At 36.9% G+C, this 20,165-nt stretch overlaps 1 protein-coding gene across 2 annotated transcripts in view; it reads left to right on the top strand.

Moving 5' to 3' along the window:
* The window catches only part of vcan (versican), a 169,070-nt gene that overhangs the window by 80,321 nt on the left and 68,584 nt on the right, over positions 1–20,165 (top strand). The window contains exon 8 of one of the 2 annotated variants that reach the window (XM_008103007.3): positions 13,141–18,549. The exons of the other annotated variant lie outside the window; for it this stretch is intronic. Within the exon in view, the coding sequence (XP_008101214.2) occupies positions 13,141–18,549 (5,409 nt within the window). The remainder of the gene's footprint in view (positions 1–13,140; positions 18,550–20,165) is intronic. 2 annotated transcript variants of the gene reach the window in all.

Below are 20,165 nucleotides of genomic sequence, written 5' to 3'. Positions count from 1 at the left end.
TTAGAAATGGAGATGAGCACCAACCCACAGAGTTGGACACAACTAGACTTAATGTCAGGGGAAATTTTTTACCTTTATCTTATATCCAGTATCTGATTCCAGATTATCTGTTTATCCTAGATTATATGGCAATGGAGACTCATATAGAAAAGCTATACTCATATAATCCAGTTCAAAGATAACCTGGGATCAGATCCTGGGCTATAAGGACAGTATAGAAGGGGCCTAAGTTGGGATTTTAAAGAATTGGTTTGGGTCTTTGTTACCAAGAAGATGCATCTGATGTGTGTGCTGTTTGAGGTCCTTGTGCAAAGTGTGAATTGTAGGCTTTAAAACTTAATTCATGTTAATAGCCAGCCAACAGTAAATGCTAGATATTTATGAGCTTAAATAATTGACTAAAGACTCTGGTGGCTTTCATTGTAAATTGTTTCTGAGGAGCTTATTATAGAATGATGATCTTTCCTCACATTCCTTCACATACAGCCCAAGACACTAGGAAACAACATCCTTGTGTTACATACTGTTCATATGATATGTACACATTCTCTGTGGCTTTTTGCACTGTTACCAGGGAAACATTGTGGCATTGCACACACAGGGATTTAATTGAGGTTTCTTCTTGTGTATTCATGAAACAAATGAATAGCCATTTCATTAATTTTATTCTAAGATTGGGTGTTATTTTTATTATCCTCATCTGGAAATTAAAGCAAATTCCAGTGGTAAGCACACAGAGAAAAGGGTCTGTGCAGAGGTAGTACAGATAACGAATGTCTGTGTTTTTTACAGGTGCAGCTATTTAGAGTTCCAGATTTTGTTCTGAGAAAGCTGTTCCTTTTTGAACAACTGAATAGGCTGTTATCTGAATATTCATGCATTGATGAGATGCGAATATTTTGCAACTCTTTAAAAATGTTATTTAATTGTTACCTCAGGGGAAGCAAATAGATACAGAGAGAACTTCCATTTCAAAGCAAATAGGACAAAACTAATAAAATGAATTTCAGAATGAATGTAGCATTGGCATCATAAATATGAATAGCCGTATTTGGGAAGAAGCTGATAATTATTATTTTCTTTAAGACAAAATTCAAAGTAGTGAACAAGCAGGGTTTTTAAAGGATATACAGTAGAGTCTCACTTATCCAACGTAAACGGGCCAGCAGAATGTTGGATAAGCGAATATGTTGGATAATAAGGAGGGATTAAGGAAAAGCCTATTAAACACCAAATTAGGTTATGATTTTACAAATTAAGCACCAAAACATCATGTTATACAACAAATTTGAGAGAAAAAGTAGTTCAATATACAGTAATGCTATGTAGTAATTACTGTATTTACGAATTTAGCACCAAAATATCATGATGTATTGAAAACATTGACTACAAAAATGCGTTGGATAATCCAGAACGTTGGATAAGCGAGTGTTGGATAAGTGAGACTCTACTGTATTATGATCCATGAGTATCATAATACATAAGTATGGATCATAATATACCCTTTAAAAACCCTGCATAATGTTCTGATCTCACAGAACCACGGAAATGTCAAAAATGTGCACAACTTTAATGGATGTGATTAATGTCAGAATTTTTTGGACATTTTAACATTGTAGGATAAACAATGTAGTAAAATACCTTCAACCTACAAGGAAACAAGTATCGGTAAATAAGTCCACAGAGCCCTTGGACAGTCAGAATCTTACACACCCACATGAAATATTTATTTCATCAGCCTCCATCATGTTCCTCAATAAAGTTACAACAACAATAACAGGAATATTCAGAAAGTGAAGACTTTGTGGCTAGAGGACAGAGCCTAGAAAGTGTGTTTGTCATTTTTTTTTTATTTCCAGGGTTAGAGCCCAAAATAAAAGTTTATTCAGCCCAACTTGCATAACTTCAGGTGACAGGATAAGAGAAGAAAATAAAAAGCCACAGACAGGCAATACCTTTATTTAGGACAAGTTAAATACAATATGTAAGCTTTCAGTTCTCCAGAACTAATTGTGATGTAGTAAAACATTACGGCAAGATTTGGCTGAGAAGCATAAAAGTGTAAAAATTTGTTTTGATGGATTAAGCTACTGGTAGGAGTACAACTATTGCATGACATTTTGCAAAGTCTACTAGGTTGAATACCATACTGTGGGTCCCTATTTAAGGAAATACAAGGCTGATAGTTGCTGCATTTTTCTTTGAGCAAAACACACATTTTAAAAGTTTCTTTGTACACTTTGTACAATTCTACTAAACTGACCAGAGGGTACAACAGGAAAGTATTGCTATGACATGGTCTAAGGATTCAAGACATGAGAGGAAGATGAATGAGTGAAAATGAGAAATTTTGAGGATGAGGTCTGTGATACTACATCTTCTACTGAGTCCAGCATCTTGATACATTTGGTACTTTTTATATAAACATTTTCAGATTACAAGAGCTAAGACTGTTCTGTACTAGTCAATGGTCTGAGATTATACCTCAGGGCTGTGGAGTAGAATAATAGGTTATACTTTATAGGACTTATATTAGGAACCATCACAAACAATAAGCTGTACTTTATTCGGCTTATATTTGGAATCATTAAAAACTAGGAGATAACTTGGGGGCTTGCTGCCAATTTACTGTTTCTCTTACTGATTAAATTTTATTTCTGACCACAAAATTGGAGAGGCAGAGAAATTAAGTCAGGCATCAGCAATCGGGAATCAAAATACACCAGTGTGACATAGTGTAGACTGTTGATATCTTATAGAGTTTGGTTTCTAGACACACACCTCCCCCCCCCCCCCCCAGGTACCAAAATCTGGACATGCTCAAAATCCATTATATACAATGGTGTATTAACAGGGCTGTAGGCAGAAAAAAATTTCGGGAGGGGTTTTGAAAATTTCAGGGGGGGGGGGGGTTGAACCCCTGACCGACCCGCCCCCGGGTTCAGACCTGTCAATATCTGCTTGAGATAGTGCCTGGAGGGACTCTTAATGTTTTACGTCTCATAGACTTAGCATGGGGATTTGGTTAACCAGTTAAAATTCATGAGTAAACCAGGTTTTTTTTTTAACCTGAAAAATTTGGGGGGGGGGGTTGAACCCCTAACCCCCCCCCCCCTCACTACAGGCCTGTGTAGTAAAATAGTTTCCCTCATATAAAATGGCAAAATCAAGATTTGCTTTTTGAAATTTTATTGAGTGAGGATATGTTCAAACTGTGGATGGTTGAATCCATGGGCCTGGAAGGCTGACTGTATTATAATCATGAATACAATTTTAGATGCTGATGCTAAATTATACAGCTGTACCTCTGATTATGATTTTAAAGGGATCAAACATTCCTGAACTTTTTATACTGTTTTTGGAAGCTTGTTAACATTGAGAATTTCGATCCACATGATTTGCAAGAAACATCATAGGTTTTTTTGTCCATTTGTTTATTTTGGCACTTGGTAATGTAAGAATACTTTCGTCATTTATATTGAATGTAATAGTTACCTTTACAAGGCAGTCTGTTTTACAATTAGCAGCCAGTATCGCAGTTGATCAGATAAAGTGGTGCTTGGCATGGCTGTTGTTCTTTTTTGCTGGAATTTACTGGAATATGTAGCCTTGTTAAGAATGAAGAATGTTACAATTAGTCACAGACACCAACTGTTCTTACTAAAATATGAATATAACCATTATAAAGAGCATTATCTTCAATGATTTTTTTCTCCAATACATATCTTAGATAATAGTTACTTTGATCAAAAGTTTCTTTTTAAAAAAATAAATAAATATTGGGCCCAATTCCTAGGTAGTAAAATTCTCATGGGAAATCTGCCACCTTGGTTTTCTATTAGGACCCATTTGTTTCTATTAGGACCCTATTTTCCTCTTCAAAATTCTAGAACTTGCCACTCTAGACAGAAGATCTCCTTTTCTTTGGTTTAGTAATTTTTTTTTGAGTTTCATCAAAAGTATCCCTAAACTGATATCTATAGGGACACGATGAGGAAAGCAGGTGTGAATTATGCTTCTGAAGTCCTTGGCATGACAGGCAATTTTTAACTGATCTTTGATCCAAGAGTTACTTGGAAACAAAATAGAATGGACCCTTAGTTTGCTTAAATGCTAAACTGGAACTGTTTTTAAGATGATTTTTTAGTATCATTAACACTGATTATATCATTTACTTTAGTGATATATTAACAACAGGCATTCTTTGGAAAAGGATATATTTCCGACTTCCTTCCTTTTTCAGTAGATAGCCAGCTGTTCAAGATTCCCCTTTAACCTGGTCAGCAGTGCTCAGCATTTTTTATCTTGTAGAAGTACTAAACAGCCCACTTCCAATCTAAAGCAAATATAAGAGTAACTGATTGTGTTGACACTCCTGCATACTGTTTTGACTTATGTCATGGCACCATTTAATGTCTATTGCTTTGGGGATGATTAACCAAAGGGGGGAACTATGGAGCAGGCCTCTCTAACCAGTTTGCTCAAGCATGGAATCCATGGAGTTTAGTGGGAAAATTAGTGTAAAGATTTCGGACCCGTTATTGGGTTCACTAGTTTTTAAAGCTTAATTATCACAGTAAGTCTCCTGGTCTACCATGAGAATATTTCTTGTATTTATCTCACTTTACCAGTCCCTAGGAGCAGTATTGAACTGGGGTTGGATGGGGAGGAATCAATATCATATAAAAGATGCTGAGCTTACAAGAACTCTGGCTTCATTATTTTATGGTCATCTATGCAGCTGCCAGAATGGAAAGTATAATATTCACATAGAATCCATGAGCGTATGGATAAATGTCTACCAAAATTTCTTTTGCCAAAGACAGCAGCATTTTTTTTTCACCGAAGGCAGCATAAGAAAATAGCCTTTGGCCTATTAATAAGACTGAAGGAGTAATAATTTAAAAAATAGGCTTTCGCATTATGGATTTTTTTTTTTTTGTAAATCAGAATCCCTAGTCACAAGCTAAGAACAGTTTTTAAAAGAAGCAAAGTTCCAAGAAATATAGAAGGCAATTCGAGGCTTGATGTACAGTATTTCCAAGGCAAATCCCTTACACCTTCAGACATGGGACTGAGAAATGGGAGCATTCCCATGACTTGAGAAAGGTATCAAGGAACTATTCATTAAAAAGTAGAGCAAACATTAACAGACTCCTTCATTCATTCTGTAACCTAATGATTGTTAAGAACCTAAAGTTCCCTTTGGGTAAGAAGAGCGGGATATAAATGCTGGAAATAAATAAAAATAAATGGAAATAAAAGCATGCTAGAAACAAGGCAAGTCACCATCTATGCATACATCACAGAATGGAAAGTTGCTTTTTAGAAGTTATTTTAGAAGAAGCTTTTCTTGTTTTACTGTTGACAATGTAACTTGTTAGCATTGTTAGTTGCATTGTTGATTGCTTTTCTGTTGTTTTCCATTATTTCTCTGTAAGAAATGAAACTTGATAAACAAAGGCTTGAAGACTTCCCAAAATGCCTCTAAAATGCCATTTAAAGATTATTTTTAAATAGTTGCTCATTATATTTCTTCCAGCTTTAGCATCCTCTTGTGGTGATAACATTTCCCACTCTTTTTCCATAACGTTTAAGTGGTCACCTTATCTATTCTCACAAATGAAACAGCAAGTAAGACCTTTTAGAAATGTATCATGTAACAAACTCCATTGAATTCAGTGGAATTTTTTTCTGTGTGGACATACATGGACTTGCACTGTAAGAGGACCTGATACACCCTGAAAAAGTAATCAAGTAGTTTCTACATGTTAACATTATATAAGAATGTTTGGGACTCTCAGTTTTATTAAATAATCATTAAATAAAATACACATTATCAAAATGTATTTCTACAAAATACACATATGGGTCTTCAATTGTGACTTAAATTTGGACAGTTGATCTAGTTGTCAAAGCTCTTCTGGCAACTCGTTCCACAGTTGTGGGGCAGCCAATGAAAAGATCCTCTTGGTTACAGTCACCAGTCGGGTTCTGGCAGGCTGTCCCCCAGAGGACCAAAGTGTTCAAGGTGGATTGCATGGGAGAAGGCAATCCTGTAGGTAACCTGGACCCAAACCATGTAAGGCTTTAAAGGTCAAAAACAACACTGTACTTAGACCAGAAACTAATTGGCAGCCAGTGGAGTGACTTTAGTATAGGTATAACATGTTCACTCCTGGATGTTCCTGTAACCAACCTGGCTGCTGTGTTTTAGACCAACTGGAGTTTTTGAACTTGGTACAAAGTAGCCCAGTGTAAAGACCAAACACATCTGTTTTGTCTGAATTCAGTTTTTCCTCATCCAACTCATTACCTCCTTCAGACATTCATTCAGAGGGGACATGGTATCCTTAGCTAGAGCTGTTTTGGAAGGCATGGATAAATATACTTGGGTGCCATTAGCATGCTGATAACACCTCGCCCCATGCCCATGGATGATCTCTCCCAGCGGTTTCATATAAATGTTAAAAAGCATTGGGGATAGAATGGCACCCTGTGAGATGCCAGTTGACAGCTCCTTTTTAAAGGAGCAGCTATCCCCAAGCACCACCATCTGGAACCTGTCTAAGTGGTGTGACTGGAACCACTACAGCACAGTGCATTATTTTGCCCTCCAACCCTCCGAAATAATGAGACAAGACAGGTAAGCTTGGGTTTAAAACTGGGCAACTTTATTGATAGTTACCTATTTAACTTTAATTTGGAACTAGGGCCAAAAATCCTTAGCCATCTAAGAATTTGGTAAGGCATAAACCAATATTAGTGGTCATACCCGACCATCCATTAAGACTGAATTTAGGGCGAAACACCAGGTCCCCAGTCTATCTAAACCTGGATGACCTAAAGGGGAATGTGTTGGAGAGTTTTGCTTCCGAAACAAATGAGGTCAAAGTCTCCCATTCCAAGGCCATAATCGTTCACCCTCGCCGGGGCTGTACAAACCCTAAGCAAGGATTCACGCCTCTGGCCAACACCAAAACAGAGGTGCCTTGTGGTGCACACCAAAATAAGAGATTCCCCTAAGCATTCCGCTGACCACCTAATTAAATGACCACACCTCCCAATTTACCACTCCCCACAGTATAGGTTAGGCGAAAAACCCTCCCAGAACATGGGAGGGAAAAAATTCCTACCCGGCCCATCTAAGCGACCACACTACTGCTATACTGTTAGCGGCGGGCGGGCGGGTCGAAGCTCCAAAAGTGAGTGATCTAAGAGGTGGGCAGCTTCCTAGAAGCCCCGCCCCTTCTAGAAGTCTCTTCTTCATTGGGAGGGGGCAAATCCACTTCCCTCCCCCAGCTGCGCAGTGGGGGGAAGTTTATTCCATTAATTTTGTTGGAAGCTAGAATTCTATATTTAAAAAACAGTGCAACATATGCTAGTAATTGCAAAGTATAACTCTCTACACAAGTCCAGATAGATCCAAAGACAGAGTACTCATTAAGAATACCACTTTTTTAGTTTGATAACTTTATTTCATCCATAGGGCGTCTTTCATTTAAATAAGCACCATGAGCTGCTACTTCAAATTTCTTTGTATAGAGTAGCTACTAAGTGCGATGGCACTATTTCATAGTAAGCAGTTTTAGGATTTCAATCACAGGCTAAAAATAAAATATCTTGGACAGCTGCATATTCAGTAAAGCTGAAGGAAGAAACTAGTAGTGCTATCATCAATATTTAGCAAGTGTGGCAACAATTTAAATGTTCTTAGAACATCCTTGAAATATATATTAGATCTACTGCAACCCCATTATACCAAGCCAAGAAAATATTATAGTCATATTGAACATGCACAGCCAAAAAGGAGTGCTCAGTAAAGAACAAGTCTACATCAAACCACATATTGCAAAGTAGAAACAAGAAAAACATTGAAGATGCTTAAATCAAGAACAGAAAACAAAATTTTCTCCTTGGAATCTGAAGTAAATAATTACCATTCTCATTTCTTCTGCTAACTGAGATTCCTTCTTTGAAAATCAAATATTTTCACTTATACAAAGAAAAATCTAGAAAATATATATATGTTTTCTTGGGTAATAAGAAACAGGTGCTTATATAAATGATCATTGCTTCAAACTAGTTATCTCAAATCCTTAAATGTTTAACCATGCATTGAATATCTATCCTGTTTGGTGATTTGGTCTTCTGTCTTAACTCATTGTGACTTTTGTCATGAACTTGTAGACATTTCTAAGATTGAAAAGAAGACAGTTCATTTGTGGCTCTGTATTCAACCTGCATTGCACCAGTGCAGGCTGGTGACTCTGATGTCAGTTAGAATCAATCTAGATTTGAGACTGAAGTTTAAACAACAATTTCAAGGTGCTGGATTTATTCTGAGGATGGTAACATTCAATGATAGGATTTTCCAAATATTGAGGTATCTAGGATTATGTTGCATCACTCCTTTTCTTTCCAATGAAACACAGAGGGATTTAATTTGCTGTTTTCATAAAGTTATAGAAGGGAACACAAGAGTTATATAGTCCAATTCCCTATCAGTGCCAGGATTCATGCTAAAGCTTTCTCAAGAAATCCCATCTTACCACTGCATAATAACTTCCAATGGCAGAGAGTCCATTTCCATCTGAGGTTGTTTATTCTAACATAGAACATCTCTTACCATCAGGAAACTCTTCCTTATAGTTAATTGGATTCTCCCTTTCTATCACATGAATCTATTGGTTTAAGTCCTTCTAGAACAACAAAAGCAACCTTATATAAGTGGCATAAGTATGATGTGCACATGTACAAACACATACCATGGAATTCTAAAATATTTTGTGTAATGGGGGAACTACAAACATCAACATTTGGAAATATCATGAGATGACATGATCAATTAAAATACAACATTGCTTGATAAAATAAAAAGTACTAGGAAAAGAGGAAAACTGAATTACAAGTGGATAGACACAGTCAAGGGTCTGCAGCCTTGAGTTTCCAAAATATTTATAAGCATGTTAAAGACAGAGTAACTTGGAGGTTTCTTGTTCATTCGGTATTCATACGTTGATATTGACTTGACAATGTTAGCACCAATGAAGTAAAGATTATAATGGTGATTTAAGGTATTGCTGATATACTAATTGACAAGTAGATTACATACTGGCCAGAAATGCGTTCAACTAAAATGAATGAATTTGAAGATATATTTGAAAACCATTATGGCTGGTGGCGCCAATTGTGAGGGGAGGTAGTGAATTCCTCTGAGTTAGTCATCTGTAAAGGACCTATCCAAGGTGCTGGATTCTAGCTTCAAAATAGATTCAGCATCTCAGAAGGTAGGTTCAGACTAAAACCTGGCTTCATTACCAGTACTGCTATGGGAACCAGAAGCCATCAGAATACCAAAGTATGTGAGCATATTTCTTTTGGTGAATTCTGCTCTGCACAGATGTTTCTAATCTAACCAAATAATTAAAAGAGGACTTCATAAAAGGCCTGCAATAGGAGAAGATTCTGCTAATTGAAACATGCACTTTCCCCATAGTCTTCCACTGGAATACAGACAGGGAAATGCTGTAATTCGAGATATGTAACTGAATCTGAGGACATGAATACCCAGACTGACCACCCAATTTGCTTGACTTTCATTTCCTTAGAAGCCAGCTGTACAAAAAACGTGTTGTTCAGTATTGCCTTCAAGAAACTGAGATTGGCAATGTATAGTTACTTTTGTGCAAAACCCATGTGTATATGGAAGGTGTGTGGGCAGGAGATTAAAGCTGAAGGGAATCTAAAACCTCTCTTACCACCTCTTCTAATCAGTGGAAAGAAAGCAAGCACTTTCCTGTCATTAAATATGGTGTGAATGTGAGTTTGTCTTTGTGAATCTGTTCCCCATTTCTGCTTTAGCAAAAATGTGACACTTCCTGAAGTTGTCAACATGACAGATGGAAAGTGAGACGTATGAAGCTCAACAAGACCATTTTGGTTTCTGTCACCAGTTTCCTATCATACATATTGTCTAGATACCCGTTGTAGAAGGAGAAATGCGAGAAGACTTTGGTGAGGTATGGCAGGAAACTAAGCTGGATAAGAAAAAATGTAGTCAGTGGAAAGCCAATGTCACGAACTAGAAGAGAATGACCATATAGCATAACTGACAAGAGAGCAACAGCCACATTCTCAGAATGATTTTTTTTAAAAAATTGGTGCAATAGAACAAAAATGGTTGATATAGACACTTAGAAAGTGTAAGATGGTGAGGACAATGGTATAAGGTATAGCATTTCAGTCTCAATTGGAAGACTATGACTTCATGAAGCTCATAAATGTCCAATGAGAGAAGCCATGCTATGACTGAACAGATAGTTATATGTTGTTTTCAGAACTAGTGACTTTGTCTGGTTAGAGATGGGAAGAATTGGAGAAAAAAAATTGATGCAAAACCAGGTTTTCCCCCTTTTTTTTCAAAGCCATTTTTCCAGAAAGATTGGGGAGGGGAAAAGTGTGTAGAAGCAAAACGTCTCAGAAATCTTTCATTGAGGCCTTCATGTTATATTGTTTGAATACCATGTCATAGATATTTATCATTGGAAAAGAATATATTCTACACTCTTTTCAATTTGTTTCAGAAAAAAACCTGTCCCGCCTCCCCCAATTTTTCCGGGTTTTTTAAAGGCTTTACTCACTTACTCGAGAGTAAGATTTATTGAGTAATAATAATAATAATAATAATAATAATAATAATAATAATAATAATAATAATTTATTTGTATGCTGCCCCATCTCTCCGAGGGGAGTTTTTAATACACACATATAGAACTATACTGTGAGTGCGTGAAAATACAGCAGCAGAAAATTGTAAAGAGGTAGCCAGCTTTGCTGTATCTAGGGTTTAACTTATCTCTGTAGGACTATGCGGTTTGAATGGACAAACCAAACCTGTCCCACCAAAATGGCTAGAAGATTGTTTGATGACTTTAGAAAACAGTGTTTCTTGTTAATGAAAAGAGGGCTAGTAACATATTTAAAAGGAGCATTGCTACCAGGGCCTTTTCAAGCTGCACAGTTCTAACATTATAATAACTCTACTTCAACTGTTGCTGCTCCATCCTATGGAATTCTGGTAGTGGAGAATAAGGAGAAGTATTATTCTCATCTAGACAGCTTTAGAGCCTTGTTAAACTAGAAACCCCAGGATTCCACAGGATTCAGCCATGTCTGTGAAAGTGGAATCAGAGTGCTATAAATGATTCCAGGAGAAGCAGTTCCCCCTTTTCATTAGTCAGGGCTGTCCTAGGAAGTATCAAGGACTACAGAAACACCCTTGGCAATGTCCTAACAAGAGCAAGGCTAGAAGACATTTGCCCACTGCATTTCCACTGCAACTCCTCCTGATACAGAAAATTATTTCTAAGCATTTCACAGAATTGCAGCTTTTTGCTGGCATCACAAGAAATAGCAATGATGTCCCAGCTGCTGTGCCACAAGACAGCACTATTTTAATTTCCATGCAACCACTTTAAAGCACAATCTTGCGTATGTCTACTCAAGAGTAAGTATATTCAAAGCTAGAGGCCATTTGGGGGTAAACTCTGACATTTTGGGGAAATTTTGTCTGCTGTGAGCGTAGTCAAGATTGTAGTCTGCCTTCTTCCTTCATTTTATGATCTTACAGTTACAATAAGAGCTCTCCAGACTTTGTATTAATTTTAAAATACAATATAACCCTATGGATACATTGCAAGATTCTATTTTTGACTACTTGAGCTGGAAGCAATTTAATTACTTTTGGCGAATCTAGAGAGGCCCACATACACCTCCTGAGCTGGGGGGGGGGGAGAGAGATTTTTTGGTGCATGGGTAAGTGAATCTGTGGATATCAAAACTATGGATAAGGGGGCCATACCATATGGAGAAAACAAACATATAACAGTATTCTGTTTTCAGTTATCAGAAATCCTTCTTGAAATATTCTTTATATTAACTAATGGTGTCCTATAGCTTTTACTCAAGGTTTTTTTTAATGCTTTGAAGCAGGTTGTGCAAAAGCTTCATGGGCCACTCTTGTTGAAGCACAGCAAACTCTTTGATACTGAGCTCTTTTACTTCATAGTTTATTGCCCTCAAGTAGAGTTCCTAATTTTTTTCTATTTGTACTATAGTTCCCAAATTCTGGCCAACATGGAAAGGAATAATAAACTTCATAGTAACTCTCTTATCAGTACAATCACCCTTCAACCCAATGAAACATATTAGGATCAACACCTTATCTTTCATTGAAAGTAGGCTGGAACTATTTCTTCTAAGCTTCTGGTCGGCAGCTAAGACAGTGCTATTGCTTGTGGTCTTTGATCCTTAAAATTCCTGTTCTATTTTAATTGTTTTTACATTATTTTAAAGGTTTTTTAAAAAAGCTTCTTATATGAATGGTTATACATAACTGCCTTAAATAAATAGTAACAATAATTAAGAAGTGGTTGCATCTTGGTCTCTTCCCCGTCTGATCTTCATCTTACTATTTATTTGCCCAATTTATAGCCCCCCTTTCTCACCCCGAAGGGGACTCGTTCCACTTATACATCCAAAAGCTGAGCCATCTGAGTAAGCCTTTATTTTGTGGGGACACGGCTGATACATTATGCAACCATATTCTAGAAATAGCAGGAAGGAGAGGAAAAAGAAGAGCTAGAGGCAAGGCTTGAAGAAAAGAAGGCAGTTCTGGGATGTATAGTTTAGATAGTTGATGGCCTTTCCCTCTTCATTTGTAGAGGCATCTCTTCTCCTTTCCAGTTCTTCTCATGTGTGACTGTTTAATGTGCAGCATGTGAACTGTTTGTATTCCCTCTCCTCTGGGCAGACTGAATCTATGCATGTACAGTCCTCAACGTGTAGTTTAGGAAGCCTAATTTATTAATATATTTATCAATTTTATAGAATCTCTAATTAGATATATGGCCTGACATAGTTGTTTGATTTTTATTTATGATAACATAAAACTGAAAATAACTTACTACAAAACAATATAATACACACATTTTGGTAGTGCTTAAATAGCTAGATTCTAATGGATGGATTTCTATTGTTTAGTGTTTCTTTTTAGTACACGTTTTTGCTATGACAGATGATACTACCCATAACGAATCATATGTGAAAAGGTTATTAAAAGCTCTCTCTTTTTTTCAGATCCATTATATGGAGTTTGGGATTTATTTGGTTACCAAGTTCACCCACATGAAATAGATGAACCCCCTACAGATGCTGAATCAACATCTGATGAACCCTGTACAGCAACCCCTGATGAAGAATCTGCAGAAATCTTAATTCTGGACCATCTCTACCCAGGAATGTACACTCTTGGGGAGGAAGATGATGATGATGATGATGATGATGGAAACTGTGAAAATACTACTGATGTCACAACTCCTCCAGCTCTGCAGTTCATCAATGGAAAGCAGCAGGTGACTACAGCACCAAAAGATACAAAAGCTGAAGAAGCAAGGAGTGATCAAATTGAAAGTTTAGCACATTCCAAAAATGTAACATTTCCCCACATCAATGAAACTAACATGTCATCTGAGCATGAGGTTTTTGCCACACTACAGCTCAATGAATCAACTAAAATAATGGGAGAACCTGTGGCACTGGTTACCCAAAAGGTAATAGCAGAATCTCCCATACATGAACTGCCCTTTAGTGGAGATTCAGAGGTATCTACTACAGATAAAATGCTTCAAGTCACATATTTACAGGGTAAATCTTTATCGGACCCAACAGAGAAATCAACACAGTTTGGCACAGATCTTAATCAAATCTTAAGTAAATACCCTAATGTTTTCTCTTTACTTAATGCAGAACATTCAGATGATTTTACTACCAAGCCTGAGTTAAACAGTTATGAAGTTTATCACACAGCTAAACCAACATTAAAAGAAGAATTTAAAATATTTTCTACTACAATGTCAACTTCAAGTAGGTTACCTCCTTCCACCACTGTAACCATAGCCATGGATGACAACACATCACCAAAAAATGAAGCTTCTGTTCTACAAGATGATTCGGTATCAAGAGTTACACTCAATACATTTTCTTCTGTTAAGAGTTTATTGGAACCAACAAAAAGTCCCAGGTCATTTCATTCATTCCCAGTTCATATACCACAAGGCTCAGGAGATGATCCAGAAGAGAATTCCGAAGCTACAGCTATGGTAATAAAAACAGAAAAGATTCCTGTTCAGGAAATTTTCTCAGATGATGGAAGACAAATGCCTACAAAAAGTACCCATAGTACTTCATTGTTCAAAGCTACTACCTCTACATCTGAAAAAAGTTCTGTAGAAATTATGACTACCCAGACTATTGCTGAGTTACTTTTAAGTTCTTCAAAAAATGCAGGAGAAGTGGGAAATAATAAGGAAGATAGTACAAACACAATTTCTTCAGCAATTGCTGGATCTGAGAAGGTGCCATTCAGCAATGATTTCAAAGATAATATCTGGGTTGTGAGCCAAAAAACCCACATCAAAACAACATCAACAACGGATGCTTCATTTTTAAAAGTCAAAGAGGACACAGATAAGATGCTATCCATAACTGAACAATCTGGGGATGGATCTACAGATGTCTGGGGGGATCCCACAAGCATAGTGGTAAGTACTGATGCCCCATTTATAGAACCAGGTTCTGGACAAATTGATGTTATAACTGAAGCTACTACACAAAGTTCATTCCCATTGAGGTCTGGAAGCAATGATACACAAGTAAAGGAATTAGACCTTGCATCACCTTCAGAATATGCAATAGTTATTGATCCTACAATGCAAGTATTAGGTAATGAGTCAGATGGGAAAGCCATAGAAACTAGAACAGAAGATCAAATATCAACGAGTGCAATTACTAACCATCAAGTGTTACAGCATGACTCAGATGCAGAGCTTTTGTTGACATTTACAGAAAAGTCTACTGTGGAATCAAGTGAAGAAGTGACAACGTCCACAGCAATGAGAAGAAAAATGGATGCATTTACAACATCTGGTTTGACAGTATCCATGGAGACTTTGACAAACATTTTTCCTGATACTGCTGTGGCCCACAGTAGTGGAACTATAAAATCTGTAACAGAATTAAGTGAAAAGTATAATAATGATAATATGATAATTTCTACCAATAGTTCTCCGATATTGACAGATAATACAGTTCAGCCTGAAAGAGGCTCCAAATCTGGCATAACTGAAATAAAGGAATCTGTTCAACCAGAAAACACAAATCATCTTCCTACAACTATTTTTGCAGATGAAATTAGCCTTGTAGATATGGGGTCAGGAGAAGAATCAAGAGTTGTCGGACATAGTGTGTTACTAGTCTCTGATGGTCCCACAGAAAAAATAACGAATTCTAAGGTTCCACTGAGTGAACAAGGTTCTGGAGACATAGAATATTTTACAGATGCTCCTACACAAACAACAGTTTTATCACAATTTTTAACAGAAAGACCCAGAGATCAAACCATAAAAAGTTGGAGCAGTAAAACATCAGAGCATCAATTTATTACAGACATGCCTTCAACATTAAATATAAGTAGTGCCTCTATGATCCCCTTAACAAATACAGGAATTGCAAGGCAGGTTTATAATGTATCAAGCACAGAAAGGGAAACATCAGTTGAACTGGAGAGGAAAGACTTTACCACAAACTCACCTGTGGAATATGTAATTAATTCTGCTGAAGAAGATTCTGAAAAACCAGCAAAAATGACACATACTTCTACAGTGATCATACAAGAATTGTTCACTAAAGGTACAAACACTACAACCGTACAGCCAGGGAGAGCTTCTCCAGTTACATCATGGGTAGAAGAAATAAAATCTGATGTCACTTCTGATACTAAATCATATGACATAACCCTTGCAGTTAAGCCTCAAACATTTCAAAGCAAATCTGTAAGCATTTCACCAACATTTGAATCGAAAGAAAGCCAGTTGGAACAAAGTGTTTATTCTACTGAAAGTAGCCTTAAGGTTTTCTCTGTACCTAGAGAGGATAAACCAGTGAGCCAAGTAATTAGTGACACTCAATTTTTCACAGAACAAGGTTCGGGAGATGCCTCTTTTACTGTCCAGTCTACTGCTGTGAATGCAAATCCTGATGTAATTGCAAACACATTAAATAATTATATGCTTCCTTCTCAAAGTTCAGAAGCAAACTTTGCAGAGGATATAATGAAAGAATTTGACAGGCCTAAGAGTGAACCAAATAAAGATTCTGGTAATGATATTAAATATCATATTATCACAACAGAGGCATTTCATTCAGTAAGTGACAAAAGAATTCCGACTGCATCCAGTCTTAATACCAGGGTGACTAATGTTGAAGCATCTACCTTGAAAGAGTTCATTAGTGAAAAGGAGGAAAGCCAAAAGAATGCCTCTGAAGAGGAAGAAAATACAGAAAAAATACTGGCTGCTACTGATGGAATTTCTCAAAGGGAAGCCTCTCTTGTGATAAAACTTGAACATACAACCCCTGCTTCAGAATTGTTTACTGAAACCCCTATTAAAACACCTAAAGTTAGCTCAAACCCCACAGAACTGAGTATAACAGATCATGATGGTTCTGGAGAAGGCTCTGGCTGGCTGGAGAAGTTGGAAAAACATTCTGAATCACCCACTCAGTTGCCAAAAAGTGAAATATCATTTACTTCTCATATCACTCAAAAAAACGGTTCAGATGTTGTGAACTCAGATATAGCTATGAATGGATCATTGGTAGTATTAATATCATCACCCAGTCAGAAAGAAGATAAGGAAACACCACCAACTTCAGATAGTGACCTTCCATATACATTTGCAGATGAAACTTCTACAAACAACATAAAAGACTATGAAGAACTAATTCCAATAGTTGGTAACAAAAGAAATTATTCTGAAAAGATTTCTAGCTTCATTGATGTTATTTCAGAAGGTCATGGAATAATAGCCGATAAAACAACAATTATAGATGCCGATAATTTGAAATCAAATATTGATGACATAGGCAGCCAAACAACTGTTGATTCTGAAACATATTCAATATATGATATTTATACTTCACCAACAGAAATCCAGAATGCAACACTTGCAGTTACTTTAAACAATGATACACCTGCTGTCTCTGGAGATAGCCAAGGAAGTTCTGTAACCAATAAGTTCATCTACAGTGAACCCATAATATCTGAACACGCAGCAATATCAGATTATATGGGGTCAGGAGGTAGCCTACCTTTCACAATAGAATCCCCAATCTCTCAAGAACTACCTCAGATATCGACTTCAATTCCAACCATATCATTACTACTCACTTCTACTGTATCAATTCCAGCCACTTCTGGTGCAGATGAAAAGGAGAAGGGAGTTGAAACAAAAGACAAAGAATCCAAAAGTACAATAGAAGATAGTTCTGAATTACAAACATTATCAGACAATCAAGCAATAGCTGATGAAAGTGAAATTACTCCTGTCAATATAACTTCTGAAATAGAACATGTAGATTTGGTAAAGAAAAAACACATGACTCCATCACCCACTCTATTATACCTACCTCTTAAACCAGAGCACGATCTGAGCACTCACAAATCTGAAGAGAATACTGTTTCTACACAGCTTGTGTCCCAAAGTGAATCAAACTCTGAAGAAACCACTGAGGAGTCTTATGAAGATATGCAGACTGCAACCAAGGAATCCAAAGAAAATGATCTTGATGATTTTTTACTAGTAACATATACACCAAAGTTGCCTGTGACTGTTTATTTACTCAATGGAGTTTCTGAGCACTCTGAAGAAATTGTGCCAAGTACTTCATCATCAGTTGATTTTGATAAGCATGATTCATCAGTGGTACAAACTTTTAGGGAAGCTAGTGCTGATATTGCAGCAACTTACAAACCTTCTGTGAATGAATTTTCAGTTAATACAGGGTTTCCATGGACATCTTCACCCAAATGGAAATTTGAGACCAAACTCACTGAAAACACACCTGTTTTTAATGAGCATATAACAGAAACAACAGAAAAGCCAGGGAATTCAGATGAACTGATTAATGAAGAAGAAACCAATGTTTCCAGAGAATATCTTTCAAAAGAGGAAAAACCAACCATGTTTATATCTTCAGGCAGTGAAACTGTAGAAATTAACTCAGAAGAAGGGACTTCTTTTGAGAAGGTGAAGGAGCTACATCAGCTAGATGAAAATAGTGCTGAGGGAGATCTGCCATGGATACACACCACACCATCTTCAGTACCACATGAAAGTAAAACAGGTGGAGTCTTTGGTGCTGATGGGGAAGCGGGACTTTGGCCAATTTCACCCCCACCATCTGTGGATACAATTGTGGAACCCCAGTCTACTCAGAAGGAGCCAACATTTTCATCTAATGATGCACCCAAAACTCTTGGCCCTGAAAGCATACCTGACTATAACAAGCAGGCAAGAAATACAGAGGATATAAATGCAAGTGAACTTGTAACTCCACCATTTTTGCTTTTGGATGTTACTAATGGATCCGATTTCCTGATTGGCACAGGTGGGGGATCAGTAGAAGGCACAGCAGTTCAGATCCCAGGTAAGACCTATATTGTCTAATTACATTCTTTCCTCTTTTGAAAAGATGTATGTTCTTCCTTAATATGAAAAATACAAATATGATAATATTAAGTCGCACAATACATTTTTTCCTCCATGTCTGGCTCATTTCTTTTGGCAAATAGTCTCCTGGAAGAGTGTAATATTTGAAATTGGAATGTAACAGTTCCTATAGTAACAACAGCCCTTTCTCTGGAATTTACTGTTACTTTATGTGTGTTTCCTTGGTTCATATCTTACATTTATCCTTCCAAATTTGTGTTAGGATAACATTGCATGCATGAGGTTAAAAAAATTGTGTGAGTCAGCCCAGAAATTTTGAGTTATATGCTAAAATAATTCTAGAAAAGTAATGAAATTGTGATCCTATTGACATTAGGATATGTTTTAAAGTTGCTGGAATTGGCAGTTTCATGATGATCCAAATGTATGGTTTGACCAAGATACATTAATGTACAAAAGGAAGCTGCATTTTGGTGTAATTCACATTTGCACCCATTCCTCAGCTGACCGCAGAAAATAGAGAACAATTCTTTGCTTGCCACCCCTGCCCTTGCCAAATCTGCACTGGTCCCCTTGTTTAAAATTTTACTCTTATGCAGAGGGGTTCATGCTGCAGTCCTATCATAATTTGCCTGGGAGTAAGCATTGTCAAGCATAAGAGGTTGCTTTTGTTCTTATGAGATTGCACTGCCTGTGTATTTTGGTGTGGGTTTGTGAAAACTGAACAACTGTTTCATACGTGAAAGCTGCCACTGTTAAGGAGAACCCATAATAGGATGATTTTGTATTATTGTACGAAAGTAGTTGACTAATTTTGTGTACTCTACAGATCATCAATGTATGTGGGACGTGATATCATTTTGAGGATTGTCAACTTTTAATGAGATTTTTTTCCTTAGTTTAAATCCACAAACTTAGAAGAAGATCTTCGGTTATCCTTTATTGCAGGCATGTGACACAGAATAAACAAGCATAGGGCACAGAACCTCAATGTTATATTTGTAATTTAAAATGTCAGTAAGGAACTTTGAGGCATGACATATTCCTTTCTTACAGGGTGGATTCACATGACTACTTTATGTGTGAACGTTACTGTTTTGTCATGAATTGACTGTGTGGGACAAGAACATAACGTGGGAATTTTGCTCAATTGTAGCCTTTATAGCTGAAATGTCCACATGACACATTAATTGCCTTCCCTGCCACCACTTATGAAGCACCTTCAATTTCTCTCTGGGTTGCTTCTGCCAGAAAGGTGATTTTCAGTGGTAAATTGGGAAAAATCTACTCTTGAACAGTCTTTGTTAATATAATGTACCCAGAATGCTTTGTTCTATTCCCCTGAAAGTGGGCTTCCAATTACTTCTACTTTTGTTTGGTGTGACCAAACAAAATTAATTATGCTCACTCACCAATTGTTTTTTGGCTAGTGTGATCCAAGATGATTCCAGGGAACTACAACTGGTTCCTGGATTTCTAGAATCTGCCCAATCCATAGGTGACATGTTATTTATCTTCAAATAGCAAGAGTATGAATGGAATATTTTTTAAAGGCTACAATAGTTATGTGAGATATTTTAAAGAAGATAAACC

The sequence above is a fragment of the Anolis carolinensis genome, chromosome 2 (genome assembly GCF_035594765.1).
Source record: "Anolis carolinensis isolate JA03-04 chromosome 2, rAnoCar3.1.pri, whole genome shotgun sequence".
In the NCBI taxonomy this organism is placed as follows: domain Eukaryota; kingdom Metazoa; phylum Chordata; class Lepidosauria; order Squamata; family Dactyloidae; genus Anolis; species Anolis carolinensis.
This window is presented reverse-complemented; position numbering and strand designations above follow the sequence as displayed.